This window comes from Benincasa hispida, chromosome 1 (assembly GCF_027475165.1).
Source record: "Benincasa hispida cultivar pf3 chromosome 1, pf3_genome.v1.1, whole genome shotgun sequence".
NCBI classification, from domain to species: Eukaryota; Viridiplantae; Streptophyta; class Magnoliopsida; order Cucurbitales; family Cucurbitaceae; genus Benincasa; species Benincasa hispida.
In genome coordinates, this window is record NC_143478.1 from 2,985,053 (window position 1) to 3,010,156 (window position 25,104).

The 25,104-nt window shown below is 34.7% G+C and overlaps 1 protein-coding gene across 4 annotated transcripts; it reads left to right on the top strand.

Annotated features, from left to right (window-relative positions):
- Window positions 1–1,099: 1,099 nt before the first annotated feature.
- NAD-ME1 (NAD-dependent malic enzyme 1) lies at window positions 1,100–23,655 on the top strand. Of its 4 annotated transcripts, none has more exons than XM_039019151.2 (19): window positions 1,100–1,416; window positions 2,698–2,794; window positions 3,467–3,585; window positions 4,296–4,463; window positions 4,606–4,734; window positions 5,899–5,959; window positions 6,784–6,887; window positions 6,993–7,076; window positions 9,636–9,742; window positions 10,007–10,118; window positions 12,297–12,410; window positions 13,349–13,414; window positions 13,933–14,005; window positions 14,110–14,196; window positions 14,957–15,011; window positions 15,105–15,176; window positions 22,687–22,749; window positions 22,842–22,956; window positions 23,289–23,655. In XM_039019151.2, the coding sequence occupies exons 1-19, from the start codon at window positions 1,237–1,239 to the stop codon at window positions 23,361–23,363; spliced, it is 1,881 nt and encodes a 626-aa protein (XP_038875079.1). In that variant the 5' UTR covers window positions 1,100–1,236; the 3' UTR covers window positions 23,364–23,655. The 4 variants fall into 4 exon arrangements, with proteins under 4 accessions (XP_038875079.1, XP_038875085.1, XP_038875089.1 ...); XM_039019157.2 differs by having other exon boundaries at window positions 1,119–1,819; XM_039019161.2 differs by having other exon boundaries at window positions 1,122–1,416; window positions 2,695–2,794.
- Window positions 23,656–25,104: the final 1,449 nt, after the last annotated feature.

A 25,104-nucleotide genomic window follows, 5' to 3' on the forward strand; every position in this document is an offset into this window, starting at 1 on the left:
TCAATTTCAAAAAATAAAACTAAAATTTAAAAACTACAAGGTTAACCATTTGTTTTTTAAAAATTAAATTTATAGACGTTACTTCTACCTCCAAATTTCTTAATTTGTTATTTTTTATAATATATTTATATATTTTTACTAATGATTAAAAAATCAAGCCAAATTTTGAAAATTAAAAAAAGTAGATTTTAAAAACTTGTTTTTGTTTTTAAAAATTGGCTAAGAATTCAACCACCGTACTTAAAAAATATGGAAATCATTATAAGAAATGAGGAGGAAATAGACTTAATTTTACAAAACCAAAAAATAAAAAGAGGGGATGGTTACCAAAAGTCAAAGGAGGCCTATATATTTGTAAGTTTTCAAAACTTGCATTGTTTTTGAACATTAACACCAATGACCAAAAGTGAGCATTTTTTACTTTAAGATCAAAAGTGTACACTCTATAAACATGTGAACCAAATAAAAACTCAATGGTAAAAATGTAACAATATAAAACACATGGACCAAATAAAAAATAAAATTTGCATACACAAATTCAGTTTTTTTTTTATTTTTAAATCCATTCACTTGAGAAAGTTTAGTGTTTAAATAAATATATTTATGAAAGTTCAGAGTTTGAATTGATACAACTATTAGTTTAATGTTTAAATTAATGGAACCTTAAAGTTCAATGTTTAAACTATACAATTATTAGTTTAGATTTTAATCCGATACATCCCAAATTCAGGGTATAATTTGATATTTTTCCTAAAAGTTACTTTACCCACCTTTTAAACATATTTTAAAAATTACGTGAACTAAAATGGTACAAAAAAGAATGTTTTCAAATATAAAAAATGAACAAAAATATTTATAAATACAATAAATTTTTCTTATCTATATGTGATAGACTATCACGGTCTATCGTAGATAGACGATAATATTTTATTATTATTTGTAAATATTTTAAATAATTTTGTGATTTAAAATAATATATTTTTTAAAAACTTAGTACCATACACACGGAATCTTCAGATATCGAGGCTAGAAAGGTAATTTTACATGATTTTTCGTTTCTTCCAAAATTGACTATTCCATTTTCCATTATTTCTACGTCAAATTTATTAAATGTCCATATTACAACTTTCCCCTCCATCTCATTCGCTCTCAGTCTCGCCCAATCTCACTCCGAGAAGCTGCTCTGCGTCTGAAAAACTTTCCAGTTTTCGTGGAGAAGCCATTGAAATCAGCTAAATGACGAAGTGGAATTCTCTCTCTGCTTCGCTCATGAAGCGCCTCAAGCTTCACTATCAGATGACCAACAGTATTCCAGCCTTAGCTCAGGCGAGATCCTTCACCACAAGCGAGGGACATCGTCCCACCATTGTTCATAAACGTAGCCTCGATATTCTTCACGATCCATGGTTTAACAAAGTAAGCCTTTCGCTACTCGTTCGATTTCGCTCTCATTTCTTATCTGATTTGCTACTATTGTTCTGTATTTTCGTTCTAATCCACTCTTTGTGAGATGCGGTACTTGGCATGACCGGAGTTATTAGTTATTTGATGGAGCCTGTGCGTACTTCGGTGATCTGCAAAGATGATAATCTGTATTCGAAATTAAGATTAGAGGGATGATCAATTATTTGTTGTAATTGAGTAGCGAAAACACTTGCTCTGATAATAAACTACTCAAATTCATTGATAATTCTCTAACTCACTACATGATTATTGATAACGATTCTGGTTCTTGAGCACCCAAATGATACCGTCGGATACTGGATCGAGTTGGGGTAATTTTGTGAAGAATTAATTATACAGAGCAGAGCTTCCTTTCGTAAGTTGTACTGACTACTATACTGGTTTGCGCGATCCAAGGTTATTAGATCAGTGTTTATAAAATCCTAGCTAATTATATGGTGTGTGAAAGCATGAATTGGTTATCAAGTTTAGCTCAATTATTAGCTGAAATTAAATGGTACTGCATGTTCGGCACTGATTTTGTTTATTAGTTTTAAATTATCGGTTAATGCTCTGCATTTTTTTTTTTTGCTTTAATTGACACTATTTTCGAGCTTTTATGAGGAAAAAAGAGAGAGATGCCACAAGGGAATGTCTTCGATACCATTTTTTCTAATGTTAAACTGTGTACTTACATTTGAAAATAATATCATAAGAAACTTCCCCTCTGTTTTTCCCCAACAACTTATCATATGGAAAGAATCCAATTCATTATTTTGTACGTATTGATATGACACAATTTTTGTTCACTTTCATGGTTATGAAATTGGGAAGAATGCCATTGCCAAATACTAGATCAATTCTTGTCAAAAGCCAACTTTTATTTCTTTCATGAGAAACTATCCCTCTTTTTTCCCCAACAACTTTCTCATCTGGAAAGAATCCAACTTGTCATTTTATATGCATTGATATGATATGACAGTTTTTGTTCACAAATGCTATCGCCAAATTCTAGATCAATTCTTGTCAAAAGCCAACTTCTATTACTATTATGTTTCACGACTTCTTCATTGCATCGAAAGAAGGGAAATAATTTACTTTGAAGAATACTTTTTCCTTTTCAAAACTATTATTATGGGAATTGGAAAATTGCATGTAATATAATTTGGAGCTAGTTTTATCGGTGTTTAGATTCTTATTTAGCTTTGGTATAAGTGCCATTTATGGACCCATTCTTTGTTATCATCATAGTAGGGGACTGCCTTTTCGATGACAGAACGTGACCGGCTTGATCTTCGAGGACTTCTTCCACCAAATGTAATGTCTTCGGAGCAGCAAATTGAACGATTTAGTAAGTTCTTAAGATTTTTTATTTTCCATGGAGCCACTGAGAATTAAAGACCATCTACTTAGCATTACCTTTGAAATCTTCTTCTTCTTATTATTTTTATCTTGGAGTTTTGGAAACAACTTTGTGTACATCAGTGCCTGTTAGTTTATACATGGTTTAAACATCGTGTACATGTCTTAAGAGAGTGCTGGCATGACAACAATGAAAACGGTGCTCTTTGTCCAGTGTTGTCTATTTTGATTTTGGTTAATTTTATGCTTTTACTTGTTAAATACTTCATAAATTTGAAATGATTGTTAGCAAAATCTTTCTTCATCATCGAAAAAGATTATCCTTGGCATCATTGGTGCACATTCAATATAGCAGCTCTGAATTCCTTCCATTTATATTGGAGCAACATTCCTTCAGTTGTTTACTGTAGTTCTTCTCGAGTATATAGGCTGTATCTCAATTTACGTTTCATTAAATTCCTTGATGTTTAAACTTGTAAATTTATATTCTAGATAATATGCAACTTCAACTTTCCATCTTGTTATTTTATTTTGATCTTGTATTTGAACTTGTAAGATCGACAACAGTTTTCTTGTAGTTCTGGTTGTTACTTCTTTTAAAATTCAGAAACAAAATGTATGTAGGTTCAATCTACATGTCATAACTTTAGATAATTTACAGTGGTTGACCTGAAGAGGCTTGAAGTGCAAGCAAGAGATGGGCCTTCAGATCCAAATGCTTTGGCCAAATGGCGAATTCTGAATAGATTGCACGATAGAAATGAAACAATGTACTATAAAGTGAGTTAAGGTCACTCATCTATAAGTGAAGACAGTTTTATTGACTTGTTCTCAATGAATTCATGATCTAAACTAGCTAGTCTTTGCTTTATAAATCTATACAATCTTATTATCCAGTTTTGTTTTTGCTTACAAATTACTGTTAACATCGATCAAGTTAGGCTAAGTAGTCTGCGATCACTAAAGGGGAAGGACATTTCTTCTAATGGAATAAATAAATTTCATTAGGTTAAAAAAAATTGTTCTCTAATGTTTGATTTAGTAAGAGATCTCTTCTAAGGTGTGTTTTTTAAGTAATAATTAAATATGCCACAAAATTTTAAAACATTGTTAACATTGTCTACCAAATGTGTTCAATGATATCTCCCATTCTTCTACTGGTGACAAAATGCAGCTTCACACTTTAGTAGAAATTCTTCAATTTTAAAGTTGGTCATTCGACTTGTTAAATCACCAATCAACCAAAAGTTTGGGTTGATGGGTTACAATAAATTTAATTACATCTAACACTTCAACACATCACATTCAAGATATTCTCAAAAACATGAAAAATAACAAATTTTCACATGGTTTATTTTCTCAGTGTGCGTATTCATACTCGTACTGTAATAAAGTATTTTTGCACTGTCATATTTTTTATTGAATGCAGTTATTGTCTTATGATTTATTTGTCATATCATAAGTCATCTAATTAAATGTGACTTTGATAGGTTTTGATTGCTCACATCGAGGAGTATGCACCTATAGTATATACACCGACTGTAGGTCTTGTTTGCCAAAACTATGGTGGCTTGTTTAGAAGGCCAAGGGGAATGTATTTCAGTGCAGAAGATCGTGGAGAAATGATGTCTATGGTTTATAATTGGCCTGCTGATCAGGTTTTCTTCAAATATCTTCGATGCTCATAACAGACAATTCATTGAACCAATTCAAATTATTCAGAAGCCAAATAGTTTAGACTTTTTGGAATTGGAACTCTTTATATAAAGTAAATCGAAAACCCAGTAACTTTTTTTGCAGGTTGATATGATTGTTGTTACCGATGGAAGTAGAATATTAGGTCTTGGAGATCTTGGAGTTCAAGGGATTGGGATTGCCATTGGGAAGTTGGATTTATATGTTGCTGCTGCCGGGATAAATCCTCAGAGGGTAGGTTCTTTGTCTCGCTTCTATTGATATCTTATGTGTTTAGTTCCTTGGCATGATTACCGAGTAGCTGGTTATGTTTTGGAGTTTATTGGTTCAAAAACTTTTATTCATGTTCAAAAAATGATTTAAACAAGGCCTTTCAAGATTGGAAGAATTTATTTGTAATTGATATGGCACATCCACTTGGATGCTATTTCACTCTCTCTTGCTCTATCTATATTTATCTTTCATGCGTGCCTGAAGGATCCCCCCTTTGAGATGGAATCATCATAATTTCACATCAAAGATTTACATTTATGATTACCATAGTCCAAACACTAAAAAGAATTTTCCTCTCCTTTTGAGGTCTTCATGTGTTAAATAACTAATTGAACCAAAAGCTGAAGCTAATGGGTTAGGAATGAATTTAATATTTGTATCAACACTCTAACACTTTCCCTAACTAGAAAATTTGTTAAAGGTTCAAGTCAACTATTTCAATTCAATATTAATTGGTGATGTTTGAACTTAAGACCTCTTGCTTTGATACCATGCTAAATAACCGATTGATCCAAAAGTTTAAGCTAATGGGTTATAGATGAATTTATTATTTATAGCAACACTCTAACATTATGTGTTTGATTTCTTTTGTTATGTTGGAGTCCTTTCTATAGTTAGTGTTGGTTCTTTTTTACTCCTCTCTTTCTTTCTCTCTTGGTATGTCTGTGTATTCTTTCATTTTTTTCAAGTTGTTTTATCGTTTTGGTTCGTGAATACTTTCTTAAATGGGTAATGCTTATTTGAATCATGAATACTTTCTTAATTGTGGGACAAATTTGTCCCACAATGTGAGCGACTGCTTAAGACTTGAAGTTGAGTAACCCAAACTGAAAATGGAAAGAGAATAACAATAACCCAGACTGAAAATAATCTCAAGAAAGCCAGTTAGTTTGATGTGGAAATTTGTCGAGAAACTTAGTCGCTTACAGACAAATTTCCACTTCTAACTAATGGAGTAACAGGCTTTCTTGAGATTATTTTCAGTTTAGGTTATTATTAATCTTTTTCCAGTTTCATGTTGGGTTATTAAAATTCAATTTTTGAGTTCTCTTTAGATGGATGTCTCTTCTGTGTTTTCTTTTCTTTATAACTTAACAAGCAATCTCTTCTTGCAAATCACAATAGGTACTTCCAGTCATGATTGATGTTGGAACCAACAATGAAAAGCTTCTGAAGGATCCCTTATGTAAGTACTCGCACACTATTAGGTGGATAATGACTAAATTCTCTCTCTCTCTCTATATATAAATATTGTCTTAATGGAGGTTTGATTTATTTATTTATTATTTAATTTATTTTTTAATAGTAACAATAAAAGCTAAATCTTCAATTTGATGGCCAATCATTTATAGTATGTGTATAATCTCTTTTTTACTTGGTTAAGGGTCATACCTGTCCTTGCCTCATGTTTGAATTGAGATTAGAAATATGCACAAAATGCTGCAGGGAAATTGTTGTCCTTGCCTCATGTTCCACGTCTTAATCATCATACAAAATTCACTTTCATGTGTCTCACTGGCCTTCGATTTCGAAGGTTTTTTTTTGTAATTATTAGATTGATATGATCTTGTTTAGTTGGAGTCCCTTCTTGTAGTGAGATTTCTCTTTCTTGTGGGCTGGTTTTTTTGTTTGCCCATATATTCTTTCATTTTTTTCTCAACGAAAGTTGTTATCCAATTCAAAAAAAAAAAAAAAAATCATACAAAATTTACTCGATAATACTGTAATAAGACGATTTGCCTTTAAGAAAAAAGGACGTTATTCTTCAAAATGAGTTTGGCTACAACTATTTCCATCGTATAATGTGTAAAACTTTTATATTGTTTTCATGATGGATCAACATCTTCAAAACATCCAAAAAGTTGCTCGATTTTCTCTAGCTAGGTTTAGTTTTCAACTTTCCATGACTACTTAACATCTTTAAAATACCCAAAGCGACACTGGGATGATGCTTTTGTGAAACTTTTACTTTTATTGGTATGGCATTTTGAATTAATCTGTTTTTGGTAGATTTAGGATTGCAACAACACCGATTGGATGGTGATGAATATTTGGCCATTATCGATGAATTCATGGAGGCTGTGTTTACTCGCTGGCCACATGTTATTGTTCAAGTAATTAAACTGCTACCCTGGTCAAATAAGGATTTTTTATTTTTTTATTTTCTTATTTTATATTACATTTTTAAACTATGCAATAAATACTCAACTATTAAACAGTTTGAAGATTTTCAAAGCAAATGGGCATTCAAGTTATTGCAACGATACAGAAATACCTACAGAATGTTTAATGATGACGTTCAGGTTAACCATTATCTCCTTTCTTCTTCTACTTGATTTCTTTCCTTTTTCCCAATAGTTTGCCATGTTTACATTGATTTCTTGTACTATACTGATATGTCAACTCATCTAGATTTATTTGGCAATTTTCTTCTTAAACTTTTATCACTTATTTTCTTTCTTGACTTGGCTATTTAGATTATTATGTTTTCCATGTGTGCATTTTTTATAAGAAAAGTTATGGTGGCTGCTAAACACACTTTCTGGTTTATACGACGATGACGATGGTGTTGATACATATATAAATATATCTTCGTTTTGATTCTAAAGGTAGGTAGGGAAAATTACAGTGGCATTTTCCCCATATTGTTTATTTGTCAAATCATTACTCTTGTTGAATCTTGTGTGCAATGTTGTGGGTTCCTCAATTTTTTATGGAAGGACCCTTGGTTTAATTGTGGTGCCCTCCCAGTGGTTTTCCCTCGTTTCCATGATATTAAGGTGGCTGTATTTGGATTGCGGATTCAGAGGCTTGGGATTTACATTTTCGTGGGAATCTTAATGATCTTGAGACTTTAGAGTTGGCTTCCTTATCTCAGATATTGCTCTCGGTCAGATTTCATGTTTCACCGGATTCTTGGATATGGACTATCGACCATTCTTCATCTTTTTCTGTTAAATCACTTATGGATGATTTGATTAACATTGCAGTTCCTCCTGCAAAGGTTCTATATTCTACTATTTGGAAGGATCATTACCCTAAAAAAATAAAAATTTTCTTACGGGAACTTATCTTGGGTGCGGTCAATACTATTGATTGTCTTCAACATCATATGCCTTATATATCCATCTCTCCATCTTGGCGTGTTATGTGTCAATGTCACTTTGAGTTCCCTGCGCACTTCTTTGCTACCCTTTTGCCTCTCGATTTCGGCATATTATCTTGGATGCTTTTGATTGGTCCTTAGCTTGCTCTGATAATATTTTTGATATCTTGGCTTCTCTTTTTGTGGGCAATTCGTTTCATGGTAATAACAAGATTGTTTGGATGGCCATTTTGCATGCTTTTTTTTGGACTCTATGAGGTGAGCATAATAAATGTCTATTTAAAGATTCGTCTTCTTGTTTTGATAGTTTCATAGAATTGGTCTTGTCTACTGGTTTTATTGGTGTAAGACTAGGCACCCTTTTATGAATTTTAATCTTTCTTATTTAGTTTCCAATTGGAAATCTCTTACGTAATCACCTTTGAAAGTTTAGGTTATCTAACACTCGACCAAGCTTGTCACACAGGATGTTACAATATTTCTAGGAACATCATAAATAAACGCAGAAAACTAAAACCAGAACAGAACACAGAGTTTGGCAACCCAGTTCGGTGCAATGCCACCTGTGTCTGGGGGATAGTGTGCCCGTGGAAAGATATATTCACTAATATAAAGTCAAGCAATTACAACGATGTACATATCTGTAACTAAACGACAATGACAGTGACATTCAAATAGTCCAACTTAGAGAACAATCAATTAGGCCCCTCAAGTGTGAGACTCCCTCTCAATGAAACTTAGGCTTCCCCTAAGTGTGAGATTTCTTCAACTTCAATGTACTTAGGCTCCCCTAAGTATAAAAATATTAGTGAATGATCACTTAGGCTCCCCCTAAGTGTGAGACTCCTCCTTTACTAGTATCTTTCCACATTCTTGTGAATATCTCTTCACGTTATGAACTTAGGCTCCTCCTAAGTTAGAGAATCTCTTCTTAAGAGATGATATCTTAGGCTCCCCCTAGACCAACCAATCTTCTCATGAAGCACGCTTCAACAATGAAAAATGACACAACTTCAAGTTCAACAAAGATTCTGAATCAAAGTTCAACCAACCACAAAAACAGAACTCATTTTGAACGAATCAAAAGGATCTAGAGGCACTCTAGATCAACAATGGCAAAATTTCACAATCTCATATATTGACACACTTGTGTTTTTCGGCACAAACACAAGGCAGTGACTTGAATATTTTTCAAAATGGCCAACCCTAAAATTGAACAAAATCATTATTTATATTTGGGTAGGGTTGAGAATGTATTCAAGGAAAAAATAAATGAACTCTGCAAGGGAAAATACAGCAGACCACGAATTCTGGAAAATCCTGCCGACAGATAAGAAAAAAATATTTTGCAGATTTTTCTTTCTGTCACGTAACCATGTCACAAATAATGTCACGACGTGTTGTAGGACATGTCGTAGAGGACAAGAAAAGACACCAGCCAATATGCATTACACATATCAACATCTAAGGAACTAATCTCAAGAAAGAATTAGCACGACATGAAACATGTTACATAAACATGTTGTTCAAGTCGTGCCTATAATAAATAAGCCAAATCATACACCAATAACAAACTCCTTAACAACCTATAGGTGCTTGTGGTCTCCCCCATTTCATTTTATCAACGAAATGTTTCTTCTCTAAAGAAAATTACAGGGACATTTTAATTCTAAAAGCTATGTTTTAATGGCCAACATCATGGAGACATGGACCATGATCATCCATCACTAACAGTCCAATGTCAAACTCTCTCTAGGGAACGGCAGGAGTTGCTATTGCTGGACTTTTAGGGGCTGTGAGAGCACAAGGAAGACCGATGATTGACTTTCCAAAGCAAAAGATTGTTGTTGCTGGTGCTGGAAGGTAGTTGCATTCCTATTGGTGTTATCTAACATTATATGATAGAAGGATAAAATTTAGAATTTTGCGATGATAGCGTTCATAGTTCCCCAAGCCTTGGCTCTTTTAGTGAAACATACAAAACTTCCAACCATGTAATCTTGCTATTCTGCTCTAACTCAATTTCTGTCAATTGTTCCATTTATTAACAATGGACACTATTACTTCCATATTTTTTAGTAGGTGTTAAACTTAAGTTTTGGCTTATTATTTTTTATAATGATGCAGTGCAGGAATTGGGGTTTTAAATGCGGCAAGGAAAACCATGGCGAGGATGTTGGGAAACAATGAATCAGCATTCGAGGCTGCTCGTAGCCAATTTTGGGTGGTAGATGCTCAGGTGATCAACCGATAGTCATTCTTTGTATTTAAAATTCTTGAGTTAAAATTTTTACATTTAAGAGCTAACGGTAAATATATTGCAAGACTATTATGTTATGTCTTTCATACTTAAAACCATGCCACTTTATGATTTTCTTGGGAGAATGGAAAATGAAAAGTTTTCTTTAAATTGCAAGTTCTTAATGGCCCTGTATACATTTTTTCTTCAACATTTTTAACAAAAACAAATTATACATGTTCATATAAACCAAGAATGCTCATTAGGAAAAAGCCTTTGGCCTGAGTTCAAAAACTTTTGGACCTAACTATTTGGCACAATAAATATCTCATGATGCAAGGGCAGGCAGTACTTCCCAGTTTTGGAAGGTGAGATTTTATGGTCAGCAAGTGTTCGGTAAAGATGAAAAGTAAATTGTTTGTTACTTTGTTCACATCTCTTTGTAATATATTAACGCGCCCAATTAGGCAAATGGGTCATTTTACTCTCAGAATGCCCGTGGAATCGAAGACTTGGCTTTATTATATTATACATGTAAAAAGCCAAGAAGACTTTTCTTATAAGAGAATTTTTCATTAAGTAAAATATGATGTTGAATCTCAGGTATCTAACTAGCTGATAGAAAATCTCCTTTCACATTTAAAAGATTTTCTTTATGTGTGTTGGGAACCAAGGTAGCATGGGATGCCTTTGTCCCACATTGGTTAGAATGGAATGATCAATTTAGTACTTAAGTGGCTTAACTCTCCCACCCCAATAGCTAGCTTCTGGGGTGTGGTTTTCCAAGGTGGTTAAGTACCTAACAATGATATCAGAGATAATTATTGATGTTCCAGAGTGGAATCGAGGAGGGTTCTGACCGGGGTGCCCGAGTGAAGTACCGTCGGAGTAGGCCTCGGACGTCGGCTTTCCGGGGATGAGGTATTGTTAGAAACCAAGGTAGTATGGGATGCCTTTGTTCCACATTGGTTAGAATGAGATTACCATGTGGTACTTAAGTGGCTTGGCTCTCCCACCCCAATAGCTAGCTTTTGGGGTGTGGTTCTCCAAGGTGCTTAAGTACCTAACAATGTACCTTAAGACTTTTCCTCCCACTTCCATGTGTCCATTATTTAAAGGGAAAATTATGTTTTTTGCCTCCGAGTTTTGAAAAATATGTACATTTGGTGCCTGAGATTTCAAAATATATCTTTTTAGTCATCGACTTTTTAAGAATATTTATATTTGGTCGTTAAGTTGTCAAAATGTACCCTTTTTAGTCCCTAAGCTTTTAAAAACAGGTTTAGAAGGTTTCTATAATAATTTTTTTAATTATTATTTTTAAACTTATTTTTCTAATTTAAAATGGCATATAATTATTTAAGATAAAAAACTAGGACCTTTTAAAACTATTCTTAAAAGCTCGGGACTAAAAAGGTATATTTTGAAAACTTAGGGACCAAATATTGATATTCTAAAAAACTTGGGGAGTAAAAAGGTAAGTTGGACCAAACACACCTATTCTTCAAAACTTAGAGACTAAAAATGTAGTTTTTGGAAATTTTAAGTTTATTTTTTCTTGTTGGGCTATGTTTCGTTATCCTGTTGGAAGGGTTTAAAGCTTTTGGAGAAAGTTTCTTGGTGTTGGTTCATCAAAAACTTCTTTTATCAAAATTTTAATTCGTGCTTCGTTGAAGAGTTTTCAGTTTGCTCTTTATTGGTCTTCTGTTGGTTGTTTAGTAGTTTTGTAGTAGCCTTGTTTTCAGTAGTTGAAGGAGGCTTGTCGTCGAAGTTGTTTGAAGGTTTATCCCTATTTGGCTGGATTTGTTGTTTGTATCTTTTCTATTTCTCTCCTTTTGAGAGTTTGTATCTCCTAAACTTTTATTTCTTTTCATTACATCAATGAGAAGTTGTTTACCTCTATTTGGTAGTTTTTCCTTATTTTAAGTTTATTTTATATTATTTTATTGATCAACATATATCCAAGTTATGAGCGTATCATGTTACTGAGTTCAGCCAACATTTTCCCATGCATGAATATTTTTTGCTTACATTTGCAATAACCTTCATTGTCTAAGGTTACGTCCATTTACTGTAGGATGTTGTTTTATCATGTTGCTATCCTTCAGAGGGTACATGGGTGATGTGGGATCAAACTTTTCATACATTTGTTAATTGTCTTTTTTTGGTCGTTGTTAGGGTTTGATCACAGAGGAACGAGAAAATCTTGATCAAGATGCAAGTCCGTTTGCAAGGAAGGTCAAAGAAATTCATCGTCAAGGATTGAGGGAAGGTGCAAGTCTAGTGGAAGTGGTTTGTAAATTCCCCAATCTACTCATTTATAGGCTGATAGCTACTTTTGCATAAAATAATTGTCTTAGTACTCCTTTTATTTTGACGTTTGGCATTTAGAAATTGAAAGTTGTTGAAAAAGGTGGGATTTGAGTGGATAACTTAATAATTGTTATAGGAAAATACTTCAATCTTGTGAGGCAACATAATTTCATTGTTAGGATGTGTACTTGTCAATTTAATACTAATGAACTGTTCTATGAGTGACCTCGTAGGGTGCTAGCTTGTAAGAGGTTAGGATGTTTGAAGTTAACCTCCAATGCTTTGGGTTCAATCCTCTTGGTTGAAAATTAGGGTGCGTTTGCTTAGTGAATATATATACATGTATTTTTTAACACATTGAACTCAAGTGCGTGGAAATTATAGATCTTTCTTGTGTTAGTTTTTTTAGGTGTGATTATTCTATTTTGGGAAAAATACATTTTCGCTCCTAGATTTAGGATTTAGTTTCTATTTGGTCCCTAGGTTTCAAAATGTTACACATTTGGTCCTTAGGTTTAGGATTGTCTTCTTTTATTTTTGGGATTCATTGTATCTATTTGATGGTTCTTCTGCTTGTTTCACTTAAAAATTATTTATTATTTTTGATTAATTAATAAACATTAATGCTAAAATTGAAAGTGAATTTTTCAGTGAAAAATCGAGCTTAAAAGTATAAATCTTGAAACCTAGGGACCAAATTGAAACAAAATTCAAAAGGACTAAAAGTGTAATAATTGGAAACTAGACCCCAATACCTAAGGACCAAAAATGGATTTTTCCTTTTAATTTTTTTAAATGTCGTATTTTAATAATTGTTATTATTATTTTATTTTTGAAAAATATGTCGTATTTTAATTCTATCGGCCCCATATGAAACATTTTGATTTTCTCCCATTTTCTTGGAAATGTTATATTAGGTGCAACAAGTGAAACCTGATGTGCTTTTGGGATTGTCTGCCGTTGGTGGGTTGTTCACGAAGGAGGTATTAAGCATGATTTTTTTTTATTCAAAATTATTTGTGATCACTATTCACTTGTCTTCTTAGTTTTTGTTTTGTTTTGTTCTTTTGTTTTTGTTTTTGTTTTTTTTCCCCGGGAGATAAACTGACTGTTCTTTCAGTTATTTGTGCCTTATAATTGTATGTTAGATATCTATTAATTCAAACACTATATCTTACTAACTGCAATGGATGGAGAAGGAGGGGGGAAAGAGAATTGGATGATTTCCATTTCTATTTGCATTTTTCTCCATGCAAAAATGGGTCATATTCTGTGGGAGCCTCTATGATGGGATTAAAAGAAAAACTACGGCTGAAAACAGAAACAAAAGTCGGTGAGAAAAATAACTTTATAAAAAGGATCTAAACTAGGATAGTTCTAAATGAATGAAAATGTAACTGACTTAGTTAGCTTGTGCATAGTTTAGGATTTAAGAAATAAATGCTACCAATCACCCAAATGTGAAAATTGTGCAATTTACTCTTCTTGTACACGTGTTTAGGTATTAGAAGCTCTTAAAGGATCAACAGCCACAAGACCAGCTATTTTTGCAATGTCTAATCCTACAACAAATGGTACAGTTGTACAATTTATGAATTTCTCTACCTGTACATAGGTCACAAATCTCGCCCCTGAGCTGGTTGGTAATTCTTACAGTTTGTATATCTATCTCATGTAGCCGAGTGCACTCCTGAAGAAGCATTCTCAATCTTGGGTGAAAACATCATATTTGCAAGTGGAAGCCCATTCAAGGATGTTGATTTTGGTATGTGAAATAAATGTGTCATATGCTTTAAATTTTAATGCTTCACTTCTGTTTTAAGATCTTAAAACAAGGAAGAGGTATGTTTCTAAAAATGAAAATTAAGATCAAGAATATAATTCTCGGATCTTTTCTTTGAAAGGTATTGGAAAAACAAGTAAAAGTTTACTAGCAGCCAGCAAGAATACAGGAAATTTTTAGATGCATTCAGCGTGAAATTATGTTCTTGAAACTAGCGAGATTGGGTGGCACTTTTAAACGTCTACTTAGCTTGAACATCCTGTTTCAGATAACATCCGTTTTAAAAATCCCAAGTAAAATTTGCAGATTATTTGGACTTGTATTTAACGACATAGCTTTGAGTGTTTAATGGGAATGGGAATATGTTTTTCTTTCAACTAAATTTGGGCAGACCTCCTTTCTTTCGTTATGCATCCATAATTTGAGAAATTATTTTGCAAAAAATGTTTCTTCTCGGTGCAATTTCTTTCTTAACAAGCAAAAACAAATCAATGATAGAAACTTTAGTGCGTTACATTATCTTCATTATAATAACAATAATAATGTTTGTAGTAACTATAACTTGGTAAGTAGTCCTTTCATGACTTGCCATTTTGTTCGTGGATCATGAAACTAGTTTCTTAGTTTCATGCTAGAGACAACCTTTACTTTATTCAATTTCTATGAGTGCAAATATCTTAGAAATGTTCTTCTTTCTACAGTCTTTTAGAAAATGCTCTAATATTATTACAATATTCTCCAGGGAACGGTCATATTGGCCACTGCAACCAAGGAAACAACATGTATCTTTTCCCAGGGTTAGTTTGCCAAGTTGCACACTGTAATGCTGATAAAAAGAATATTTTATGATATTTGGGGTTTATAATATGCGTGGTTGCATTTTTTTGTAGTATTGGGCTCGGTACACTTCTATCTGGTTCTCCTATCGTATCTGATGGCATGTTGCAGGCTGCTGCTGAGTGGTAAGCCTTCCGTACTTTCAAGCTTTTGTAGATCAAATTTTGTTGATGCAAATTTCAGAGGAACAATCCTTGAAATTTTTAGAAGGATGAAATTCAGTCATTTTGCAAAATAGCAGTGTCACGTTCTGCTGCAGGCGCAGTAGCCAGAAAGGACTCGTTGACTGGAAAAGGAATTGTCTTCTGGATTAAAAGAAAATTTTCACTGGTTAGCGTGATCCACATGGAAATGCTCCCAACTTAGTCTAAGAACGGAGTTAAAATAACATGCTTGAGTGCATAAATTTGAGGGAGAATAATTACGATTCTTTTAAAATAGAAGAAAGAATTTTCAGCCTTGTACAAAAGACGAATGACCACAAACCAAATTGAGTAGGAATATCTTCCAACGCATAGGGATACTTCCAATAGATTATGTCTGCTAAAGTCCATGGGGGAAATGATTTTTTTGAAAACAAACGATTAACATCTTTTCAATTTTTTATACACAAAGTGCATCACTATCTTAACTCTCTAGGATGAGCGTTCAAATGAAAGTTCAGTTTTCTCGTATACCTTTGATACCAAAACTCTTCTTAATGTTCGAAGGATTAATAACCTTCTATCACCATCAAAACTTAGAGTATTTCTCAATTACCTCCCTTATATTTGAAAGAATATCAGCCTCCACTTTCAGCTCCACTCCAACAATTTTCTTCCTTTGAGTTCAACATGTGAAGGTAGAGATTTGGCGGATGTAATGTCTTACTTGCTCCAACCACTTAAAATGGATTTATTCTTGTAATTGCATAAAACCTGATAAAAGCACAATGCCGTACTAATTTCATCTTCCAAATTTTAATATCTCCACTATTTTCTATAACTGGTAATTAAATGCCTACTCCAGTGCCGTGCTAATTACAATGCAACTATAACAGCTCATGACGTCCATTAACCTTCAAGGCTAAATGTAAGCATTTAGTTACCAGTTATAGAGAATAGTGGAGATATTAAAATTTGGAGGATGCAATTAGCACATTGTGCTTTTCCAAGGTTAATTGCAACTGCAAGATTAAATCCATCCTGATGAAAAAGACAGAGTCGAGAAAGAAAATAGCACACACAAGGTTTACATGGAAAACCCTAATCAGGGAGCAAAAAACCACGGGATAAAGAATTTTTATTAGAAGACTGATACAAAGAATACACAGTGACTACCAGCTTAAATAGAAAAAGGGAAACCCTAGGGTCCAATTAAAAAGACAGAAATGCCCTTAGAGTAAAAACCCTAATTTCAACATTTCCCCTCAAGTTGGGGCGTAGATGTCAATAAGACCCAACTTGCTCACACAAGAGTCAAACAACTGTCTGGGTAGTCCCTTTGTTAAGACATCTGCAATTTGTTGGCTGGAAGAAACATAGGGGACACAAATGTTGCTACTGTCAAGCCTTTCCTTGATGAAGTGCCGATCAATCTCCACATGCTTTGTTCTGTCATGCTGAACTGGGTTATTTGCTATGCTTATTGCGGCTTTGTTATCACAATAAAGTTTTATTGGATTGAAGTGACCTTGGTCAAGGTCTCTTAAAACTTTTTCAAGCCAAATTTCTTCACAGATCCCCAGACTCATGGCCCTGTATTCAGCTTCAGGACTACTTCGGGCAACAATCCCTTGCTTTTTACTCCTCCATTTGACAAGGTTACCCCACACGAAGGTACAATATCTTGATATCAACTTTTTATCTACCACAGAACCTGCCCAATCTGCATCTGTGTATGCCTCGATGCATCGTCTATCAGTTTTTCTGAACATCAAGGCTCTCCTTGGAGAAGTTTTCAGATATCTCAGGATGCGCTCCACTGCCCTCATATGTTCTTTGTACGGAGACTGCATAAACTGACTTGCCATAATCACTGCATATGAAATGTCTGGTCTAGTATGAGAGAGGTATATTAACTTTCCAACAAGCCACTGATATCTCTCTTTATTAACTGGAACACCTCCACTCATATTACTTAATTTCGCATTCACTTCTATAAGGGTATTAACTGGTTTGCAGCCTGTCATACCTGTCTCCTTAAACAAGTCCAGAGTATATTTCCGTTGGGAAACTGAAATCCCATTCTCTTGGTCGAGCTACCTCCATTCCAAGGAAGTACCTTAGTTTTCCAAGGTCATTGATTGAAAATTCCTCAACCATCTTCGTCTTTAATCGGTCAATCTCTGAAGCATCATCACCTGAAATGACAATATCATCAACATATACAATCAAAACTACAATCTTCTCAGATACTGACCTCTTAGTGAAGAGAGTGTGATCTGAATGTCTTTGACTATACCCTTGTGACTTTACAAAAGTAGTGAATTTGTCAAACCAGGCTCTCGGGGACTGTTTTAACCCATACAAGGACTTCTTTAGTCTGCATACTCGGTGGTTAAACTGTTTCTTGAATTCTGGGGGAGAACTCATGTAGACTTCTTCCTCCAACTCTCCGTTGAGAAAGACATTCTTCACATCAAACTGGTGAAAAGGTCAGTCTTTGTTAACTGCAACTGAAAGTAGAACCCATACTGTATTCAACTTTGCTACTAGTGAAAAAGTCTTGGAATAATCAACCTCGAAGGTCTGAGTAAAACCTCTGACAACCAATCTGGCCTTGTATCTATCAACTGTGCCATTAGGCCTATACTTTACTATGAACACCCATTTACATTCAATTACTTTGTGTCTATTTGGAAGAGTAACTTGGTCCCATGTATGATTTTTCTCAAGCGTCCCCATTTCCTCCATGACTGCGACCTTTCATTCAGGAATCTCCATTGCAGTGTGTATACTGTTCGGTATCACCACTGTGTCTAGGCTCGTAGTGAGGGCCTTGAACCCAAGAGACAAGTTGCTATAAGACAAGTAACTCTGCAGTGGATATTTTGTACATGATTTGGTACCTTTCCTCAGGGCAATCGGAAGGTCAAGAGATGCATCTCGATCTTTATTCTCCTCGGACTTTAGACTGCACTCAACTTCCTGCTCATAAGTCTCATACTCTGTCATTTCTTTTCCACTCTCAACGGTGTTTTTAGCTGGAATATGTGACATTTCTTTTCTAGGTTCAACAATATTCTCTGCTGGAACAAGTGTCTCACAATCATCATTTCCTGCCTCGGTCACATTGTTTCTGGTGCAATCATACTTGCTGTCATTGTCTACCTCGTCTTTGCTCTCATCATTTTCAACACAAGCATCGGTTTTATCACATCTATTACCGTCAACAGGGATAGGAATATTAATACCTGGAACTAATCCCCGTTCTGACTCATGGACTAGAGCCGGAGAAGTAACAGGTGCCATTTCCTTTATGAGATTCCTCCTATAGTATGTGATCCATGGGAGTTGTTTGGTAGGTAGAATGGATTCATTGGTGCTTATGTCAAGGATGGGTTCGGGCAAGACGGATAGACTCGGACCCCAATTGGTTTCTTCACTAGTATTCTCCCCCTGAAGAAAACCATTGGGAAAGAATGGATGATCTTCGAAGAATGTCACATCCATTGAGACAAAGTATTTTCTGGAAGAGGAATGATAACACTTGTACCCACGCTGATGAAGTGGATACCTCACAAAGACACATTTTTGAGCACGAGGAGTAAACTTGGTTCGGTTAGGACCATGAGTATGGACAAACACAACACATCCAAATACTCAGAGGGGAACATAAAAAATATGTCTGTTATTAGGATAGGACTCTTTGAAGTATTCTAGGGGGCTTGGAATTTTAAAGCCTGGGACGACATTCGATTTATTAGATGGACTGCTGTCAGAACAACATCCCCCCACAAATAGGAAGGAAGGGAAGTTGACAACATAAGAGACTGAGCAACTTCGATTAGGTGACGGTTTTTCCGTTCGGCCACTCCATTTTATTGAGGAGTGTACGCACAGGAACTCTGATGGACTATTCCTTTTGAGATTAAGAACTCCTTCAAGGAATTATTAAAGTATTCCCGACCATTATCATTACGGAGAATAACGATTTTGGCATTGAACTGGGTTTTTATAGAATAGCAGAATTGTTGAAAGACCGATGTAACTTCGGATTTGTCTGTCAGAAGGAAAACCCAGGTTAGCCTAGTTTGGTCGTCAATGAAGGTTACAAACCATAGTTTTCCAGTGGTGGTAGTAACAGGTGACGAATCCCAAACATCACTATGGAAAAGGGTGAATGGTTTAGAAGGCTTATAAGGCTGAGATTTGAATGATACATGGTGTTGTTTGGCTTGGACACACACATCACAATTTAACTTAGAGATATTAACATTATGAAAAAGATGAGGAAACAAATAATTCATATAATGGAAATTAGGATGCCCAAGGCGATAGTGCTTACATACAGTCAGTTTCAGAAATAGAAAAATGAGATGAAAGCAAACTAGTCCTATCACATATCCTAGATGAGGCTTCTTCAATGAGGAAATAGAGCCCCCTATCATGCGGGGTAGTGCAAATCGTCATCCACGAGTTCAGATCCTGAAAAGCAACAACATCAGGTGAGAAGATAACACGACATTTCAAATCCCTTGTAATTTTACTAACAGATAAAATGTTGTAAGATACTTTTGGCACATGCAACACATCTTGGAGAACTAAGCCCTCAAAGGGCGACAACCATCCTTTTCCAGCAACCGGGGCAAAAGACCCATCAGCAATCCTGATCCTCTCATTCCCAGCACTTAGTTCATAAGAGAGAAACTGGTCGGAGGAACCAGTCAAGTGGTTTGTAGCCCCTATATCTAAGATCCATGGTTTATTATCAGTTATACTAACAAAGCCAAAGGAGTGAAAAGTACCTAATTGGGCGATTGCACTTACTCCTACTGTACCAGAAGTGCTTTGACTGTTTTCCCGATTCTGAGACTGTGTGTCTCCAGTTGCTGATTAACCTACCAGTGCCCGACTTGACTGTCATTTTTTTACCATTCGGTGGACGGCTGTGCAACTTCCAGCACTGATCTTTCATGTGCCAGGGTTTCTTGCAATGTTCACACACTAGAGGCGGCTTACTGTTCTGTTTATCATGGGCAGGGCCTGAAGTTTTGAAAGCAGCAGAATCTGTTGGAGTCACAAGAGTATTATTCATTGCCCTAGATCTGTCTTCCTCAAGACGTACTTCAGAGCAGACTTCCATTAAGGATGATATTGGACGGGTTCCCAATATACGACTTCTTACTGCATCAAACTTAGAGTTTAGTCCGACAAGAAAATCGTATACACGGTCGGTTTCCTCAGATTGATAATACAAAACTCCTCCACAAGGACAATTCCAAATCATCTCACGACACAAATTCATCTCTTGCCAAAGAAGTGACAGTTTATTGAAGTATGCTGTAACATCCATTGCCCCTTGCTTACACTCATGAACCTTGCTTACGTAAGGTATATAATCGAGAAGCGTCCTGTCTCCTTGAGTAAAGTTTTTGGATTGCCTCCCAAATATCTCGAATCGTGGCTGCATATAATAGGGGTTTTCCAATCTGGGGTTCCATACTTCCTACTAGAATAAATCTCAGCAAAGAGTCCTCCCCCTTCCAAATTCGTTCTTGGGGTCACCTGGCCTTGGTTTTGGTATCTCATCCGTCAAATACCCAAATTTGTGATGACCCTCACGGGCCATTTTAATGGATTGGGACCAAGAGAAATAATTTTCACCATTCAATTTTTCTCCTACAATAAAGCTAGAAGAGTTGCCTATAGCTCCAGAGAATAAATTTGAAGAGAACGCAGGGAAAGAAGTTACCGAATTTCCAAGGTAAATCGGTTGATTCTGTTTTAGATCAGATTGAACATTGGATGTCGATCTCGGTGTTTCTCCAATGGCAGCTATCTGCTGTTGGAACATCTCATTCTACTGCTTAATCTATAGTTGCAACTGAGTAAATTGGTCTTGGATTATACTCCCCTGATCCCGACGATGAGACGATCATTCTCCTCCTCCAAATCCACCAATGATCGGCGATGACTGTCCCAAACTACTATTCGCATTCGGCTGAAATATGGGATCCCGATTGATGAAGTGACAGCCACTGATTGGATTCATTCCCGACTAACCCGACTAGAAATCTCGGTTCGCACCCACGTGAGGAATCGGCTGGAACCGGCCTGTCGAAGCTGCTAGATTGACCCGCACGGGAGGAAGAGTGTCAGGTTCGGTTGGAAACATGGTTGATGACGCGTTACCTGGAGTCGGCTGGAACGGCAGGCTCGACTTCATCCCTTGCAATTCAGCGGCGGTCGGCTGTGTTACCTGGAAGGCGTCGAACGGCAGAAGCGGCTTCAACCTGTGCAGCGCGGAAGAAGTCGAATGGACTTACTGTGGTGGATTTCCGATCGGTTGCGTCTGTGGAGGATCAGACGAAATCGGAAGAAGATTTACCGGCTGGTCAGATCTGATCGGATGGTCGGGTCTGGTCAGCTAGTCTTCATGTTGAAGGTGGGGAAGGACAGATTGGAAATATCGGTCAATAGTGTTTTGGATAACAATGGCTATATCTGTGCCATTGGTTTGGGATTCTCCTGTTGGGTTTTTCTCAATGGTGGCCAGGGTTTCATCTCCATGCTCTGATACCATGATGAAAAAGACAGGAGAGAGAACATAGCACACATCTTAATACCATTCCCTTGGAATTATTACATTGTTGGCCTTCACTCCTTCATCACCCACAAGAATGTTTTTCATTTGTGTATTTAGTAGAGAATCTTCCAAATCCTAGGGAAATTGAGGATCCAAGTGAGGGAAACTAGTTCAGTTGAGAACAAGGAGCTAATTTCAAATTCCTGATCCTATTTTCTCTATTGCTCGTCTTATATGTGGAATTGACAATGCCAAACCACGTATCAATGTTCTTGGTATTTCCTACCTATGAGTACAACATCTCAGCGCCCAATCCCACAGACATGATGGCGTCTGTGCATGGTGAGATAGAGTTCGGGGAACTGGGGGGTCCAAGAGAACTTTTCATGAGCTCATTTGTCTTTAGAAAATCGATATTGACATTGATATCTTTGTTTCGCAGTTGATAACTGCAGCAGAACCAAATGGCCTAGGGAATGTGTTAGGAATGAGTCCAAAGATCTGATATACAAATTTCAATGGTTTCTGTTTTGGAACCTTTTAGAATAGGATTGGATATGGTAGTGCCTTTTCACTTTTTGGTGTGTGTGCATGAGGCATTTGTCATGTTACTGGCAGTGGTGAGTTGAGTAAACGAAGTAAACTCAGCAACTGAAATGGCAATATCAGCCAATTGAGAGTTTCTTTTTTGGGCAACTAAAATAATGCCAGAAGAAAGTTGGATTTATGAAGTGAACTTGGGTTTAATTCGATATCTTGTCGAACTACTCACGTTCTAATTTACAGCATGTGCGTGATACATCATACAATATTACAATGTATGAAGAATACCAACTATAAGATATTATCTGTGAACTTTCTCATTAAATTAACTAAAATAATAATTGTTTTTCATTCCATTTGTAGCCTGGCTGCATATATGACTGAAGATCAAGTCCACGAAGGCATTATTTATCCATCAATTTCTAGGTAAAGTCATCGTCTTTATTTGATTCTTAAATACTTCCCTTTGATTGAGATGTGAAGGTGAGAAGTTTCATGAGCATGTTTCTTGTTTGTAGCATCCGTGATATTACAAAGGAAATTGCAGCAGCTGTTATAATGGAAGCCATAGAAGAGGATCTTGCCGAAGGATACCGTGGCGTCGATGCCCGAGAACTCCGAAAATTTAGCAAGGTATATTTCTTCTTAGAAACTTTCCTATTCCTACAAAACACTTGCTCAATAACCCAACTTGAACTTAGTTCAACCAATTAAAACATTTACTCTCAATCAAGATGTTAAAGGTTTAAGTCTCCCACCCCTTATCTCATTGAACTTGAAAAAATCAAATATTTCAGGGGTTGAGAATTGAACGATTGACCTATAAAATGATAATAGGCGTCTTATCCATTAAGTTATGCTTGAGCTGGCGGAGTCTAATGATTTAGTTTGGTTGTATGATTTTTATAATATAATGCAAGTCGATAACATCACCATGGAATAATCCAATTTTCATTTTTTTTCAGGAGGAAATTTGGGAATTTGTGAAGAACAACATGTGGAGTCCAGAATACCCAACACTTGTTTACAATCAGGATTGATCTACCTTTGTAAGAACAGAATAAAAATATTATTTCATATCTACGTTGATGCACGTTCAAATTTGCCTTTGAATTTGGAACTTCTAAATTCAAATGCCAACGGTAGCCATAAAGATCAAAGTTGTAAATTCATGATCCATGTTTTACCAAATATTTTTTTGGAGTTGCTACACTTATATTTATCTTCCATATGATACGGTAGTATTCATAAATTATGGCTATTTGATATGCCAACATAAGTTTATAGTTTAAAAATAAAATAATGCATCTTTTGTCAGCATACACTAACAAATGGCCCTAATTATATTTATATTTGCACTTAGATATGAACTATACTTTATTTAAATTGAGTAATATTTTGATTTCTTTTCAATCAAAATTTAAAGTGCTTATTTTTGTTATACCTTTCTAATAGTTGTCGAATATGTCTGTATTTATCGAGTTCTCTCTTGTACAATTGTTGAAATTATAATTTTATTAATTAATTTTTTTATCTAATATTAAAATAATAACTACCTGGATATTATATAAATTTAAGTTAGACTAAAACAATATGTTAATCGCCTAAAATTTAGTAGGGGTATTATTGTGCAATATATATATACATATATGTATATACATATATATATGTATATATACACATATATAGAGTTATCCAAATATTTTTAGGTATTCTTATAAACTATTCATTCAAAATAAATATGGTAATCTAAAACGTTAGATATTTGCATTTCAAAACATTTATAGTCTTGGGCATTTGATATTTTGATTATCTAGATTCTAAAAGAAAACAAATTGTCCCAAAAGGTGGTTGTAAACATGTGTTAACGAATGAGATTTTTTTTTATTTCAATGGAAAAAATCATATACATTGAGGGTGGAAGAATTCAAACATTTGACTTCTTGGTTGTAAATGTATGCTTTAACCAGTTGAAATATGCTCGAATTGGTTCTTATATGACTTTGAACTCAATATATGTATAGCACATTTGAAATTTGTTGGGAAAAAAACTACTTCGATAATATGCTAAAGTAAGTATTCCTTAATTGACATATATATAGAAATATGTGATTTGAATTCCATACTCTATTGTACTAAAAAAAACTTGATAATATATCACTTATTCAATATAAATATCTAAAAAATAATTTAAATGAAAGCAAAGCAGACAAAAAATTAAGTTTAATCGATTACATACAATTATTGAATAATTATGTCAAAACTTACCTAAAAAATATAGCTCTGATATCATACTTTATTTTAAAAAACATATCAATTTTGTATATAACCCATGTTCTACAACTTGTTGAAAACACATTAAAAAAAACTTATAACATGTCTTCAATCGAAATTTTTATATTTTCATAGATTGACACGAAGAATGATCTGACATTTTCATTATATCATAGAAATAATTCATAGAAAATAAAAAATAAACAATATCAATAACGTAAATATAATATAAATAATAAACAAGAATAATTATTTACCAATCTAAATAATTGACTTGAAATTTCATTTGCATAACTTTTTTAGAAATATTGATTATCGATATTTTTTGGTATTGACGTAAAATTGAGACATCGATCAACATTGTGTAAAATAAATGGATTACACACAAATCATCCAAATTTAATGCATCATTTGGTGAAATTAATATACGTTGCCAAATTTACTGTGTGTTTCTTTCTTTCTTTTCTTTTTCCAAAAAATTAATGTATAAATTCATTAAAAAAGAGT

Bases quoted from the DNA above. Each gene is read 5' to 3' on its own strand.
- NAD-ME1 (XM_039019151.2), top strand. From the start codon at position 1,237: ATGACGAAGTGGAATTCTCTCTCTGCTTCGCTCATGAAGCGCCTCAAG. The intron at 2,795-3,466 runs GTAAGTTCTTAA...GATAATTTACAG, and splicing joins GCAGCAAATTGAACGATTTA to TGGTTGACCTGAAGAGGCTT. The intron at 22,957-23,288 runs GTATATTTCTTC...ATTTTTTTTCAG, and splicing joins AACTCCGAAAATTTAGCAAG to GAGGAAATTTGGGAATTTGT.